The sequence below is a fragment of the Scatophagus argus genome, chromosome 22 (assembly GCF_020382885.2).
Source record: "Scatophagus argus isolate fScaArg1 chromosome 22, fScaArg1.pri, whole genome shotgun sequence".
Classification (NCBI taxonomy): domain Eukaryota; kingdom Metazoa; phylum Chordata; class Actinopteri; family Scatophagidae; genus Scatophagus; species Scatophagus argus.
The window spans coordinates 8,286,661-8,302,777 of NC_058514.1; the positions used below are offsets into that span (position 1 = coordinate 8,286,661).

General features: G+C 41.4%; 1 protein-coding gene across 3 annotated transcripts in view; it reads right to left on the reverse strand.

The window, feature by feature from the left end:
- Positions 1-16,117, reverse strand: part of LOC124053515 (lysine-specific demethylase RSBN1L-like) — a 30,863-nt gene continuing 14,746 nt past the window's right edge. For all 3 annotated transcript variants that reach the window (XM_046378748.1, XM_046378749.1, XM_046378750.1), the window contains 5 exons: positions 11,664-11,801; positions 9,891-10,033; positions 5,392-5,562; positions 5,186-5,294; positions 1-4,346 (listed from right to left, as the gene is read on the reverse strand). In XM_046378748.1, coding sequence (XP_046234704.1) covers positions 2,463-4,346; positions 5,186-5,294; positions 5,392-5,562; positions 9,891-10,033; positions 11,664-11,801 — 2,445 coding nt within the window. In that variant the 3' untranslated portion in view covers positions 1-2,462. The remainder of the gene's footprint in view (positions 4,347-5,185; positions 5,295-5,391; positions 5,563-9,890; positions 10,034-11,663; positions 11,802-16,117) is intronic.

Genomic DNA, 16,117 nt, shown 5'->3' on the forward strand with positions numbered 1-16,117 from the left:
GACAAACTTACACCTGTGACATTTAGGACGTTTTGATTTTGAAGTGAAAAATTAAGAGAAATAAAAAAAAATTAAAAATGGGACTCCTAAAAACTCCCACGACAGGACAGAACTCTTTCTCCATAAGGCTCTGGACCATTTAGTAGTTCACAGTTAAGGACAGGCACTGGGGAAATGTTGTGGGCTACATTTGCAAGTGGGCTGTAATCCAGATAGTAATATTAAAATCAAGACATCAATTTTTCGCAACATCAAAGTGTCCACAACTGCGGGACGAGCACTGAGACGGAAGAGTCGGACTCTAAAATCAGATATTCATCATTTGGAGGAACACATACTCTTCATATAGTTAATAATTTATTGTACTTCTAAAAACACTAGAGGTCACTGAAGTCCCTGGCTGATAAATATAACATTTTAACAAGACGAGATGCTCCACACTGTAGAGAAACTGGACTTCAGGTAAATAGATAAATAGTGCTTTGCGAATAAACTCCGTGTACCTTCTGTTTGTCTGAAAGCATGTGTCCATAAAGTATATATATTTTTTAAGAAGTGCTGAGGCCTGAACAATCAACATAAAAGTCTTGGAAGAACCTGAAATTGTTAACAATCTGACAATCTAATCTTGGGATTCATGAATTATCTCCGACAAGATCAAATGCATTTAAACAGCGGTTGGTATATCTGTGATAACAAAGTGCTGTAATCAGTCAATGTTCAGGTAATCTTGACCGACTGCTACTGTACGATATTGTTCTACTCATTCTGTCGTTCCTATCTTATTGTTTTAGATGCTGTGAAGATGTAAAGTTAACGCATGTGGAGCTCTTAATGTAGCTGCATAGGTACTATTACAATGTTCCAGTCTGAAGAGTATTTCAATTACCCATGAGTCTAAAAGGTAACTCAGATCTAGGATATTTTTGAGAGACCAATGTATTTGTGAAAGTGTCCTGAATGTTTTTCTTTTTCCTGAGACTCTGAATGCTCATCTGTGTAGCAGCCTTGGCAGGGTCGAATTTGTCCTTGGCTGACCAGCAAGAGTTCAGTTTCCAAAATTAGGAAAAAGTTGGTTCACATCCGATAGACACTGAAAAATACAGCAAAATCACACTAAGAGCTCTGTCACTGGCGTTGAGGGCTTTAGGTACAAGATAATCGCAAGGCTTTAAAGAAACAGTTCAACATTTTGGGAAAATATACTTATTTTTATACCATTCTGATGTGTGCACAGTGATTATGAAGCTACCGGCAGTGGCAGGTCAGCTTAGTAAAAACAATCAAGTTGCATATGACATCCTTGTCTGACCAAAGTTAACCAGTTGCTGTGGATTTACAGCAGATTTACTGTACAAACATGATTGGTTAGTCTTCCCATCCAACAATCTGCATTATCGCAAATGAAGCAAATTTCCCAGAATGTCAAACCATCCCTTTAAACCGTGACCCTCTTCACTTTTATTTTACCACACACTGATTCATTATTGACATGAGTCTGTCGTTTAGTGACACTTAAAACTGCGCGAATGCTGTTTTTGAACAATAAAAACACCAGCGCTCAAGCGAAAAATCACTTAAGATAATATGTATTAATTACATTTAAACACTCCTCAGTGATTCTGTAGAATATTTCTGGCTTTTTATCAAATAAAAATACTGACACTTTTGTGTCACCATATCAGTAACAGGGAAATGCATTTATATTTAAATTCAGCAGATTATTGCAGAGCATTATTGCTCAAAATACAATATTAGGGAAAAGTCCTCAACGTACTGTACTGAATAAGATATATGGGCACAATATAGTATAGCAAATGTAGAAATACTACATCAGTACAATAGTGTATTGTACAATATCAAGATGTGACCCATGATTTTTCCAGAAACAGTCTTTGGGCACAAAGAATACACTAGAAAATCAGAAAAAAAAACTCAACACAAAAATGGAAGCATTAGCTGCAAGTTTCACAAAGAGGTTGTGATCATGACCTTTTTATATAAATATCTGACACCAAGTCTGCAGAAACCTTTTTTTCCCTCCCTACCTCTGATGGCTCACAGAATATTCTGATATTTGAGGGTTATGCTCACTTCAAAAAAAAAAAAAAAAAACAGAACCAGACAGCAGTTGTCTCAGATTAGGGTGTTCACTTGATCCTTGAGCCTGAAAAATACCTTCTTTAAAGTCAAAACCAGGAAAAAGGAAACTAGAGATAAATGCTATTCTCAATATTTTTGAACCCAAGCGCAACCAAAGCATCTAAACCAGTCCAGTCCAGAGGTCTAGGGTGAATAAATTCCAACTCTGCCTTATAAACTACTGACTTCAAACCAATACTTTCCACTGTCTGCCTTCTGATTTCCTTTTTGTTTTTACATCATTTTACAACAACACAACCAAAATAAAAACTTGTACATATACAGCCATTTAAAGACAGCATCCTTATGTACACAAACTACTATAAAATCTGTTTCTGCTCCTCTTCATGCTTTGGGGGAGGAGAGAAGACAGAAGGGGAAGGCTGGGGAGGAAGGGGAGGGGGTAAAGAAGGAGGTGGGGGAGGAGGAGAGGAGGAAGGGGGAGGTGGAGGATGAGGGAAAGGTGGTGCTGGGGTTTGGTATTGTGGTTGTAGTGAGTAAGAGCCAGGTGGTTGAGAGAGGAAAGACTGAGGAGGGAGGAAGTGGTGAGAGGGGAAGTGGGGATGCTGAGGGGGGAAGAAGGTTTTGGTGTGCGGGGAGATGTACTGGTGATGGTGAGACAGGTGAGGAGGGAGAGACTGAGAGCTGCCGGGGGGATTGTTTGGTTGAGATGGGCAGGCCATTAGGGGAGGTTGGTAATACGGTTGAGACTGCGTGGTGATGTTTGGTTGGTGTGGCGGATGAAGGTGAAGCTGGCTTATGTGAACCGAGTGAGGCGGCGCTTTCTGATTGAGGAAAGAGTTCAGAGTTTGGGACTGTGCCGAGAGGGGGGGACTTGGGGGGAGGACTGGAGGCCTGTGAGGGAGATGGGACTGTGGCAGAAGAGGGGGGAAAGACGGGGGAAGCATGTGAGGGAGGTGAGGAGGTGGGAGATGCTGGGCTGCGTATTGCTGCATGTAAAGCCCCTGCCTCCCAGCGTCCTGTGCCAGATGCATCTGTGGATCAATGGATGTCCTGGAGTCCGCAGTACGAGTCCATTTGTCCTGAAGCGCGTGCGTCCACAAGTCTGTCTGCGTTCGTGCTACTGTGTGCGTCCATGTGTCAGCTTGTGAGCTCGCAGGGGTCTGTCTTTGCACGTCTGCAACAGATGACTCATGCACATCCGACTGCGTCCGTGTCTGTGTGTCAGAAGGGACATCAGGTTTTAGACAAAAGGAGCCTTTGTCCTTCGGTTGGTCTGACTTAGAGGAGGAAGGCAGCTGGGACACTGAAGACACGGCAGGAGAAGGGAGCGTGGGGAAAGAGTCCACAGGAGGCTTTGGAGTCGTTAGGGAAGATATAGCGGAGGTGGAGATAGTGGACAGAGCAGGAGACGGAGACGAGGTAGAGGATGGACTGGGAGCAGCAACAGAGGAGCACAGAGAAGTAACAGATGAAAGTGACAAAGAAGAGGAAGACTTGGAGACAGGTGATTTAGGAGCTGTGGAGGAGGAACTTGTACTGGAAGACATCGTTCTGCTGTCCGAATGATGGTGATGGTGCTGATGAAGGTGCTTCGATGCTGCTTTGGGTTTTGTGTCCTTATGAGGAAGATGGGAGGCAGAAGGGAGAGGTGAAAGTAATTTATTCTTGCAAACAGGAGGTGCTGGAAGTTCTGCTTTTACCTTTGCAGGAGGTGAAACCTGCTGTTTGGGTTTCCCTCCTTCTTTTATCCTCTCTGTCTCCTCCTCTTTGTCTCTAGCACTGCTCGCATTCGAGTCCACTGAGGGAGCAGGCTGAGACATGACAGGTGGATGTTTTTCCTCCCTTTTGACAGCCGGAAACGTCCTGCTTTCCTCTACATCAACCTCTTCATCCTCCTCTTTTATCCTCTCCCTCACTTCTGTCTCACCCTCCTTTTCTCTCCTCCCATCCTCTTCCTCATTTTCCTCTATGGTTTTACCCCCCTCTTCCATCAGCTCAACCTTTTCCTCCTCTTCCTTTGCCTCCTCCTCCTCGTCTTCTTCCTCCTCCTCCTCTCCCTGGTGGTATTGTTTTAAGCGAACGTGCCACGCCAGGCTGCAGACAGATGACACAGTCTTGAACTGGTGGACCACGTTGCGAGGGATGAAATAGATGTCGTCATGGCAGAGGCGGATGCGAGCGTAGCGAACGCCCTCACGACGCAGCTGGTTTAGTTTGGCATCATCGACCCACTGCACACACTGTAAAGAGACATAGTGGGGAGGAGGGTTTAGATGTTAGGGTTAGACCTGCTTCTGAGTGCAGTAAATACATATTTTAAGAATGCACAAAAATCCTGATCTAATGATCTCCATACCAAAAGGCTCTATTGTCAGATGCATTTTGTGAAAGTTAATGTTTTATAATCTGAAGGTCCCAGGAAGTTTATTTTTATTTTTTTCCTGGGCAGGCAAAGCTGCTCTGTGGCTAAAATATTCTCTTTATCTCAAGAGGGAAGAGCTTCAGTGCTTGAACATATCACACTAAGATGATCAAAAAATGTGTTTTTTCTTTAAAAGTGATAACCTGGGCTGAACACTGAAAATGTTGAGGTAGAAAAGACAGCCAAATGGATCCATGTAATTAAAAAAATAGACAAGATTTGGAACCCCTGTTACACTTTACTTTGGAGTTATGGGTCCCACATCTCCACCAGAGCACTTGATCAACAGATTGTATTGACTGTTTCATGCTGAACTTATTTTTAACATGTGTATCCAGGAAAGCAGTATTGGTACTCAGTAGAATAGCCTGGGTAAATGAAGTTAAGTAAACAAAAAAATATATATTGGACTACATGTAGCCTATTCTGAGTCTGCTCCATACAATTTGCCTAATTTGTTTTAGACTTTTCTCCACCAGGGGGCAACGTCCAACATCAGATTGCATTAATTCTACACCTTGCCTAAGTCAAGTATTAAGTGCTATATTAAGGTAACACTGAAGAATGACTCTGTCTAATAGGGGACATAATAAGACTGACTTAACTGGGCTTGTTGCCATGCCTTCTGAATGTGTGTGTGCATGTGTAATGTAAAACCTGAGACAGTGGAGGTTCATGCAGGTCCAACTGCAGCCTCTGAACTACTTGAGAAAAATCACCAGCATGGAAACACACGACATCTTTGGTTACACGAGGGGGCTCTGAGCTGAAAGCAAGGGATGACAGATTAAGGAGGATTACACAGTCTCTAGGTGAGCATGTGTTGCCTCTAAACTAATATCATATGTGGCTTCACTGCCAACCTTTCTCCAAACTGCACAGCCTTCAGCACCCCCACAGCTGCTGTGGTCTGCCGTTCAAAGCCCTGACCGATGTGATCAGCGTGGGCCCGTGTCCGATCCTCGAACAGCATTTCTCTGGGCTCGCTGGTCCTGGGCAGAGACTGCAGCAGGTTCTTCACCTCATTGGTGGAGCTAAGACAGAACACAAATGAATACCACTTCAAAGAACAAGCACAATGAAAAGTAGAAAGACACATATCTAGTGTCCACACCACAGTAGTACAAAGAGATTTTCTCCCCGGATCGTCTTCTTTGCTGTTGAAAGAAAAAGATGATTCAACATGAGCGGACAGCTCACTTCCCAGCTTTCTTTATTTATTGCTTTATTTCCTGTCTGCTGTGGCAAAATAAAAACACCACACAGACTTTATCTGCTGGTATTGTTGCTATCTTGGTTGACATTGATGTAATCCAGACACCACAGTGTGACATGAGGAGCAGAGAGGATCCTGGGATAAAACCCAGAGTGGATATCAGCCTTCTTGTGTGTTCAGGTTGTGTTTTCAGTAGGGCTGCAAATATCAGTTATGATTAACTGATAACAATAATAATGTTTGTGGACCTTACAAAACCTCCTTGTGGTGCATTCAGTGATGAAAGCATCTTCAACAGTTCTACAGCATGTTTCACAAATAAAACCACATTTATTGTCTGCAGATATACAGGAGCTTTTTCTACCTTTAGAAAATCATCAATTATTTTGTGCTTCCACCTACATTTCTTGCATGATCAATATGGAATCTATTTAAATTCCAAAACACAAATACCAGTAGCAGGAGAGAAAGAGAAGCAAAAGAGAAGAATAAAAATCTAATATCAGAAATATCCTATTAGAAACCTTTGTGTGCTTTGTGTTAAATACATTTAGCTGCATTTTAAATAGTGGAAAGTATTGGAAGATACGCATATGCACACACTTGGCTCATTTTTATGCTTTCACTCCTCAGTCTGTTTGCATGAAGCCATGTTGCCAAACAATAGAAGTACTGCAGTCAGCTCACTGCTGGATCAGTGACTCACACAGCTGCAGTCAGATTCAAAGAACAGTATAAACACACACGCACAGAGTCTGCAAGAGATTCCTTCGAGAGCGTAACACACTCACACACACACACGCACACGCACACAGGAGCAGCGAGACTATCCGTGCTCAACACTTAATTGTGCATTCATTCATTCGGAGATAAGAGCAGAGAAGCAGGAGCCAGTGGAAGAGAAAGAAAGGAGTAGAGTAAAATAGTGCAGAGAGAAGAGGGAAATGAAAACACACACACACACACATACACACACACAGTGAGAGTGTGTCTGAGCTGACTGCAGGCTGACAGTAATGAATGTAAAACCAGGAAAGCTGGTAAGTGAAACACTGAAAAGAAGAGAGGGTAAAGGAAGAGTGCTGAACGTGCACATCTAGAGTGATATTTGAAGTCTACCATCTTTAACTCTCCTCCATATGTGAGGCGCTGTTGTTATGGTGCCATGCATGTCAGTATTCAGTGTGCTGGTGTGAGTACTACAAGTCGTCAGGACAGATTCCTGTGCATTTATGGGCAAATAAAGAGGGACAGAGAAGACTAGAGGAGAAATGATAGAAGTGGAAGAGAGAGAGAGAGCTGAGGGGGACATGGGGGGGGGATAAAGGAAAGAAACATAAAGGAGTGTAAAAAGGAGGGAGAAGAGGGAGAAAGAGAAAACAAAATCTCTGACAACAAACACTTGATATACACCTTAAAGCTGCAGCACACAATCCATGAAAGGTCATACATCACATTCACAGACTGAGCTAATGTGACTTCGGCTGCAGCTAATGATTATTACTAATTAACTTGCTAACTACTTTCTCTGCTAATCAATTATTTGTTTGGTCTAAAAGTTGTCTGAAAAAACTACATCCACCCAGACTCATAATATATATGCAGTAAAATGATAGAAAGATGATGGTTTCATCACATGGTGCATCAACAATCACTGGAAGCTCAATATTAGCAAAAACAGGGAGTCTGTGGTAGACAGCAACGCTTCAAAAATGGATGATGATGCTAGAAGCTACAAATTCCAAAATATGGATGCTTCACATATTTGTGTCAACTTTGAAGAAATTTCCCAAAAGTGTTCTCGAGATATCCTGTTCATAAGAAAGAGAGGGAGGGACAACCTGAAAACACAATGCCTCAGACCACTACTGCTGGCACTGAGGCAGGAGTCCCACAGGCCAAAATACCCACTCCTGAACATACAAGATACGTAAGCTGAAAAATAATTTGAGCCTGAATCTTATTAGTTTACTTATTTACAAAAAAGTTCAATTACTTAATTGATTTGTTTTTATTCTCAGCGCACGTTGACTTCAGCTGTTTTCAAGTTTCCACATCACAATTGTGTGAGTTGAAGACAGTGATTGGCTTCAAAATTAGTGACAGATGTGATCACAAAACCTCACCTCAGTTTTCAGGTAAGCACAGAGAAATTTTCCCTCTTCAGTGGATGAGTGTGAAAAAAGAACACATTTTTGACTTGTGGTGCTGTCAAACCAACAGTCCAAAACTTAAAGATATTCGATTTACGATTACATAAAATATAGGCTCCAGACGAAGAATAAGAAGAATAGCAGCAAATCCTCACATTGGACAAGCTGGAGTCAAAAAACGTTTGGAAATTTTGCTTAACAGACGACTCAAGTTATTAATTAACTGTCAGAAAAGCTGGTTATTAATCTTCTGTCAACTTATTCATCTACTGATCATTTCAACTGTACTTGAGAATGGGCAGGTTGACAGTCACACAGCTCCCAGTGGACTGTCATCTGTCATGCAATTTGTGTTTAAACAGGAACAGCATGTTCTGCTTCAGGCCTCTGTCCTGTTTGTTGCTGGCCAAGGCTGCTGCTGTTACCATGCAATTATTGTAAATCTCCGGAATTGCGCGTTGTGCTCTTTGACTAAAAGCTGAAATATTCTGGTTTATTTTCATCGCCTGACCACTATAATCAAGCTGAATTCTCAGACTGAGAGTCTCATTGCTGTCAGATATGCATAACAGCTTGACCTTTTCACTGAAACCACAGAGAAAAAGAAGCTGAATGCTGTGAAGAGATGTTCTCCATACACCAGCAGTTGGCTTTAACATACGGTCAAACTGCAGACACGGTCCCACTGCAAATAACATCACACGCTTCTCCCTCCCTCTCCCTCACATATATATACTATACACACACAGACAGACATCAAATTGCATCGCTATGACACATTTAATATATGTGCTTTCTTTAAACACGCTATTACAGTTCCTGAAAATAACAGCACAGTAACTCTGCCATAAATCAAATTAAAACAGGAAAGAGAGGTCAAGAAGAGGAAAAAGGAGACCGGTAGTGAGGGAAAATTGAGAAACGAAGACAGGGAGGATATTACGAGGTAGCAGGAGGACAAGGACGCAGAAATGAGGCAGAAGTGGGAAGAGCATAAGGAAGAAAAGTAAAGTTTGGAAGAAAAGGGGACTGACAGAATGAAAGTAGGAGAGAACTACACTTTTGTTTGAGGACATCACTCTGTATTTGTATCTCACAGTAATTTATGATCAATGAGATGTGATGGGATGAGACATGAACGAAAGAAGAAAAGGAAATAGTCTAACCATCTCTCTCTCTCCCCATCCATCCATGTCTCTGTAAAAACAAATTCTTTCAGCCCCAGCTGTTCCACGAGTGTTTCTGACAGCACACATGCACACATACACACATGAAAAAGCCACCGTGTTCGAACACTGTCAAGAATCACTGGACCAGCTGATGTGTAACATGTACAGTATGTGCAACACATCATCACAAACTAATTATGCAGTCACAATTATTTTCTAATTTACTTCCCCTCTTACTCATCCAAGAAAGTTTAACTGAATAAAACAGGATTTAAAAAAGACTAAAAAACATCTTACTACTGAGAGAAAGAGAATGACTGCGACATTGAGGGAATGTGCATGATGGTGTGCATTGTCCCGTGCTTGGCTGGCAGCCATGTGAAGTAGCGTCTGATGTCGACTCTATTAACATAACGATGATCTCATCTGAGTGATAAGCCACATGCCGCACACACACACACACACACACACTTCTCTCTCATGGTCTCCCTCACAGAATTCATGTGTGCGAGAGCGAAACAGAGCTTATGTGAAAGCCACAGAGAGGGTGTAATCGGCTCATACCGCGCTGTTCGGCTACAACAAAGCTCCATGCTGCTACCACGGATGCTGTATCAAATGTGAGTGTGTTTTGGTTCTGTTTTCTTCCATAACTGGTTTTCGTGGAATGTACAGCTAGCTCAATAAGGCACCACTGAGACTTAAAGAATAAAATCTACTGCTGATCCTGTCTCCGTCTCGTTGCAGTGCTTAAGGAGGATCTAAAATATTGATGTTCGTCATTTATGTGTGTCTATTTATGTGCTGTTTGCTGCTGGACTCACCGTTTTCTTTTAAAAGGGGACTTTGGTATATCAGCTACAGGTATCATCTGTTCTCCTGGTCTGACCCACATTATAGGACCGTCATCGCTCTCTGTGGGACTCATCAGCCTCAGACTGGAGAACGTTCCCCATGGAAGAGTCCGCTGCAGCCAGACAGACAGAGAAAAAACTTGATCAAAAAAAAAAAAAAGACTCAAAGCAGCATATTAGCCCATCCCTCACATTTTTCTGTTGTCATCCAATTCATCAAGTATTTTATTTATCTTCCCAAAAGGAAAACTCATGCACCCCGTGGCAAAACTTGTAACTGTGTCCTCAGGATGCTTCAGAGAGTGCAGAATCAGCCAAAGCCCTCGACAGATAGGAAGCACCGGAGGATGTGTGTTTTTTTTAATTATTTTTTATTAATACTCTGCATACCACGCCACTCCTCCACACTGACATACAGGAAATTTGAAGTGTCAACACAGAAAAGCAAAGAGAAAAGCTTGTTACTCCTGCGTTTCGGGGACAGCAGTGAACGCACCGTTTTGGTCATCTGTTCCAATGCAGACATTTTAAAAAGACAACAAGATGAACTGAAGTGAACCTGTAAACTGCAACTAATCACTTTGACACTCTTTAATTTAACGCCTTTTCTGTGCCAGCCATCACCGAGCTTATTAGGTGTGTTGTTGATATTTGTGTCTCGCAGTATCTCTCCATCTGTTTAGTTTGTGGCATTTCCAAATAATCAGTGCAATAAAATATTTGGCACATCAAGTTTATAGCTGCCCTACTGGAGATTTAAAATAAACAGGCTATTTATGAGGCTCATGCAAAGTGAGACTGGGTTAACTAAATCCTTTATATTTTCATGAAAAGTTGTGGTGACAGTCAACTCCACACACTGTCTCAGTGTGAAGTTACATTAACAATCAGAGAGAAATCCCAGTTGAGTTTTGTTCAGATTCCTTAAATCAAATATTAACTCAAGGTGATAATGAATGTTTTTGAGTAAGAAGAAACATGTTTAACTCTGTTGAGAGAACAAACAGAGAAGTCGAAGGCGCTCAGTACTTCCTCACAGTGCTGAGGAGATGTAAGATAAATATACTAACTTGTCACAAAATGCATTTTGGCCAGTTTTGTTTAAAAAAAAAAAAATCTAGAAATAAATAAATAGAAAAAAAATCCAAGTGCAATTACAGCTTGATAACAAATGTGACAGCGTCAGTCACAGTGACAAAGAGCGATTTGTAAAACTCATGACAGATATTCAAACAATGCAAAACTGCAACAACACCTTTTAAAGGTCTTGGTATCCCAAGAAAGGATCAAATTAACAATAATTTTATCCCACTAACATATATTAGATATCCCACATAATGTTTCCAAAGCCTGATATAGTTTATTTCTCTGTGCCATAGAGATCCATTGTTGTCCAAAAAGTATTAAAATATTAAAAAACACTACAACGAGCCACTTGGTTGAACTGCTTCACTCGTCTCTCTGTCATCACAAACATGATCATCCTGCTGCCTTAGATACTCACTAGACAACAGAATTAGTAAAATTTTCATGCCTGAAAATAGCTCCTAACAACATAACTCCTAATTGAGGGCTACAGTCAGGAAGTGAGAATGAGTCCACCACAGAACCCTTGTAGCTTTGGGATAAATTTCCTTGCAGCCTCCTCATTCATTCCCACTGTGGAACAATCTGAATACCTTCGTCAATCCACCCATGCTGTTGCTGATCAACATTAATGCCATTCACTTCATCCTGACTCACCTTCAGGAAGGGTGACTCTTCCAGCATACCAAGGAATTCTGGGAAATAATCCCCGACCTCCTCGTCCACTGCGCCCACCAGGCTGATCTGCCTCATTGCCCCAGCTCTGTATGTACCGTTGCTGTATGTTCTCTTCACCTGTACAAACCACAGGAGAAACACAATACAAGATAATGCTGCTTTAACACTAAAGCAGGTGGGTGAGGTGAAAAAAAATATTTATACTTAAAACACTTATTAAAGATCTCTTTACGTGAGTTTGCTGTATGTGTGGCCTTTACAGACTTGACCAACAGGTTGTAAGTGTTTATACAAAACAGATGCATTTAATATCGTTTGATCACAATACAAGAAGGGAGACAAGGGAACATGACAACAGGCACTGACACAGATGCTGTTAATCACTACTGGGTGTCAAAACAGACAGTGTGTGTGTTCGTGTGCATGCGTGCATGTGTGTATGTGTATGTGTTGGCAGTTTCACTTGATGTTTCTGCTCCACCGGTGTGACTCAACAGACTGTTTGCTGCACTTCACTTGGCTGACAGAGCGTAGTGTGTGTGTCTAACCCGTCTCCCATACCCTTGGCCCTCAACAGTCTCTGTCTGTGTGTGTGCGTGTGCAGTACGTGCAGCATGTGGCCTGCATGTTGTACTCTTGGCTGAGTGTGAGTCTGAGAGAGAGAGAGAGAGTGTGTGTGTGTGTGTGTGTGTGTGTGTGTGTGTGTGTGTGTGTGTGTGTGTGTGTGTTAGCTAAATCCTTGGCTGCTCGCCTCCGATGAGTCACCACTTGACAACAAGGCAGAGATAAAGAGAGAGAGGGGGACAGAGAAGAGGAGAGAGAGGAAGCAGAGGGAGGAGAGAGAGAGAGAGAGAGAGAGTGAGGAATCAAAGCGAGGAAAGAATGAAGCGAAGAGACAGAGAAACATATGGAGAGAAGCTGGGAGAGGAAGAGAAGGGAGAGAAAGTTTAAGAAGACAGAAGCTGTGAAATAAAAAAAAGAGAGAAAAAAGGGGTGAAGGAGAGAAGGGGACACCAGAATGGAAGACAGCAAATAAGATTAGATAAGGCAAAGATGTAGATTGAGTGTCAAAAAGAGGGAGGAGAGAGGATGAAGCAATGAAGGTGGAAACAATGAATTGGATAATGACTGAAGGCACTCAGCGGCTCCCACAAGTGTCCTTGAGCAAGGCACTAATTCCCCAAACAGCTGCTCAGAGGTCAATCATCCAACATCTGTGAATCACAGCAGCTCTCCAGTGTGTGTGTGAGAGTGTGTGTGTGTGTGCTTTTAATAAGGAAATGTTGTTGGTTCAGGTTATTTATGCAGGCTGGATAATTAATGAAGACTGGTCATAAAACCCAGATCATGGAAGTCAGCAAAAGTTTGAGATCAAAATAGCAATTCATCACCATAGACGGGATTCATTACAGATCTTCACAATCAGCTTTAGTCACTGCAATAATTAGCAAATATTAAAATACCTCAGCTCAATACCTCTAGCTCTTGTTGAGACCAAGCAGAACTGACTTGGACTTACCATAAACTTATTAATATGCAGTAGGATTTACCAATTAATCTTTTGACTACTTTTACAATTAGTGATAAAGAGTTTGCGTGTTTTGACAGTCAAATATCCAAAGACATTTCATTTAATGTGACCTAAGAAAGACAGAAGCAGCAAATCAGCACATTTCTATTGTTGTCCATTAACCTCCTTTGACCTAGCTTGTTAATGCTGAACTTTGGGTAAGCTCCTGAGCGAATGCATGTTCACTTGCAAATTGGTCTAATTACATGCCTATTGGAGTTGCCATGCCACACGGCTGTGTTTGTTTGTTCACTTCATTTCACTGCATCTGTGCACCGACACTGTCTGATACCCTCATAAGATGATGATGACTAAAAGCTTGAAATACCCACACATATGTAAACACATCACAACTTTAAATAGTCTCAGTGAGTCAATGACCTAAATACAGAAAAGCGTGTTTGTGGAAGCACACAAATGCAATGTAAGCATGAAGGCATCTGAATCCGTGAGGGCACACTTGTTCCTCAGCCAGTATGTGTGTGTGCGCTCATCTTGCTGCATACTTATGACTGTGGGTGCTTATGAGTGTCTATTTTCTGCATGTGTTTACATGATGCATAATTTAACAGTGGAATAACCCCCACGCTATCAACAAAGAGAAGAGTCTCTCACTATCACAGGCGAAGTATAAGCAGGTACTTCCTCTGCTTCAAATAAAAAAGATAAATTTAACAGTAAGTGACTCACTCACAGACTCAAACACAAACAGCTTGTCTAAAATAAGTGAAGGCAAACAGAGGGAAACAGGAAACATGACAGACTTCCTCAGAATGGTACTGTTCAAGACAGTCTGGTCCTTCCTCACCTCTGTGTCCATGTTCACTTGATGTGAAACAATGACCAACATCATATTTTCTTGTTTCTTTTGCTACACAGTAGTAAGCCTCATTTAAAAAGGGAAACACAGCTGCACAAAAACACAAGACGATAAATAAATAAACACCAACGAGGCGAACAATAAAAACTCTAAAGATTAAAACAGAAAAAAACATTTTCTCTCCCCCCCACAGACAATTATCTAAACTTACTGCATCTCATTTGGTATTCCAGGTCCACAAATTCACAAGATTAAAAAGCTGGCTTTATTATATATAATTATCATCACTGTCATATCTCTGCTGCTGTCACTTTCTTTGGCTAAAGGCCAAAAGCATCTTTAACAGATCATCACACTTCTTCTCTACTTTACCTTTGCTGTTTCACTCAGATGAATCTCGTCTTCCTCAGCCTCCCCATCTCATAATACCAACATCTCCTGTGGGAATTCAATTAGATCAAGTCTATCTCTCTCTCTCGCTCTCTTTCCTGATCTCCGTTCCATCTCTGGTTCAGCTACTGTAGCCACTTGTTAATTCTGTAACAACTTTTCTTCCTCTCCTCGACACATCCTTCACTTTCTCTGGCTGAGTTCATGTCATGGCATCATCTCACGACTCTGTCCAACCTCTCCCTGACCTCTGTAAACCTGACTTCCTCTCTTTCCCCGGCTCTCTGTGTCACTCTTTCTACATCATGTCCAGTCAGTGTCTAGAGCACTAAGTCTATTAGTCTATTACTGTGTCACAAAAGAGCTTCTGGCTACTGACTGGTGCCTCATACACAATTGCTTTTCAACATTTTTCTTACATAATCTATCCCTTGGCTAATCCACACAACACTGGCATGTAGATGGGCAAGGATACTTTGAATTATAATAGTGATGGCTGCTTATCACCTTCGTTTAAGACCAAGCTGACACTAGGACATTGTCAAAGCTTAAGCTCTGTTGCAGTGTGAGACACCATGATGTGGCGCCAAAGCCTGGGCTTGTTTTGTAAATACCGTGTTGGAGACAGTGTGAATGCAAAGGTCCTAGCTTTAGTCTTGCTTCACTCGTTTGAAAGCCTGGCATGACCATGCTTAGGGGTATCAGTTCAGTAGCTCGTACTTTCCAAGTAGATTTAGTTCATTCGTCCATTTGTTCATTTGGGGACCGTTACATCTACAAATAAGATGTATATCCAACATACATATTTTTCCCCTTCACGAATACACCAGCTTTAACAGGTACTATTTTACAGTGAGAAAAACATATGTTTTCGAGTTTTTCTCAAGTCTCATTATGTTTCTCCCGGAATCCAAAGGTGTTATTAAATCATTTTAATGGAATTTACTGAATGGATAAATGTTTTTCAGGATTTTAAAGGTTACTCCTTTGGCTGGAGGTGAAATTAGATAAGACTAATTTAAGACTAAATGTGCTGTTCTTGTAAATGAGGGCAATATTCTGTTGATAAAACATTTCCAATAAATTTATCAGTAAACTTCTTGTTGCCTAGGTTTATCTATCCACTACTAACTGGTCTAAAATCTGATACAATACTCCTGCATTGTAATAATTTTCCAAATTGTGAATCAAATGAGTCACAGACCATATCCCTTTGCTTAGCCATGAACATGCAAGCTGTTAACTGGTTTACATGTGGGCTTTTGTTGTGAAAGCTTTATACAGCTATGAGCATAATGTGAGCACAGATTAATATGTCAATAAAAAGCAGAGGTCTGTTCTTTTGCTTTGTACTAATTTACTCGTATTATTACATTCAATGACTCAACTGGAAAGTCCAAATTACCTCACTGCTGAGGCACCTCGTGTATTGACTGTCAGGCTGTACTTGCCCTGAGAAAATGGAGTGCTGTAATCTTGTATAATCCCTGGCACTACTGAAAATGCCTTCAGTCAGGTACTGAATACAAAATGCTCACTCGCAGCTTGAACAGCAGCAAAGCTACTTTGATACCCTCGGTCACATCACACATACACAGCTCATTATCAATTATATTATATGTAAATTAGACACAGAGAAGTGCATGGGTGATT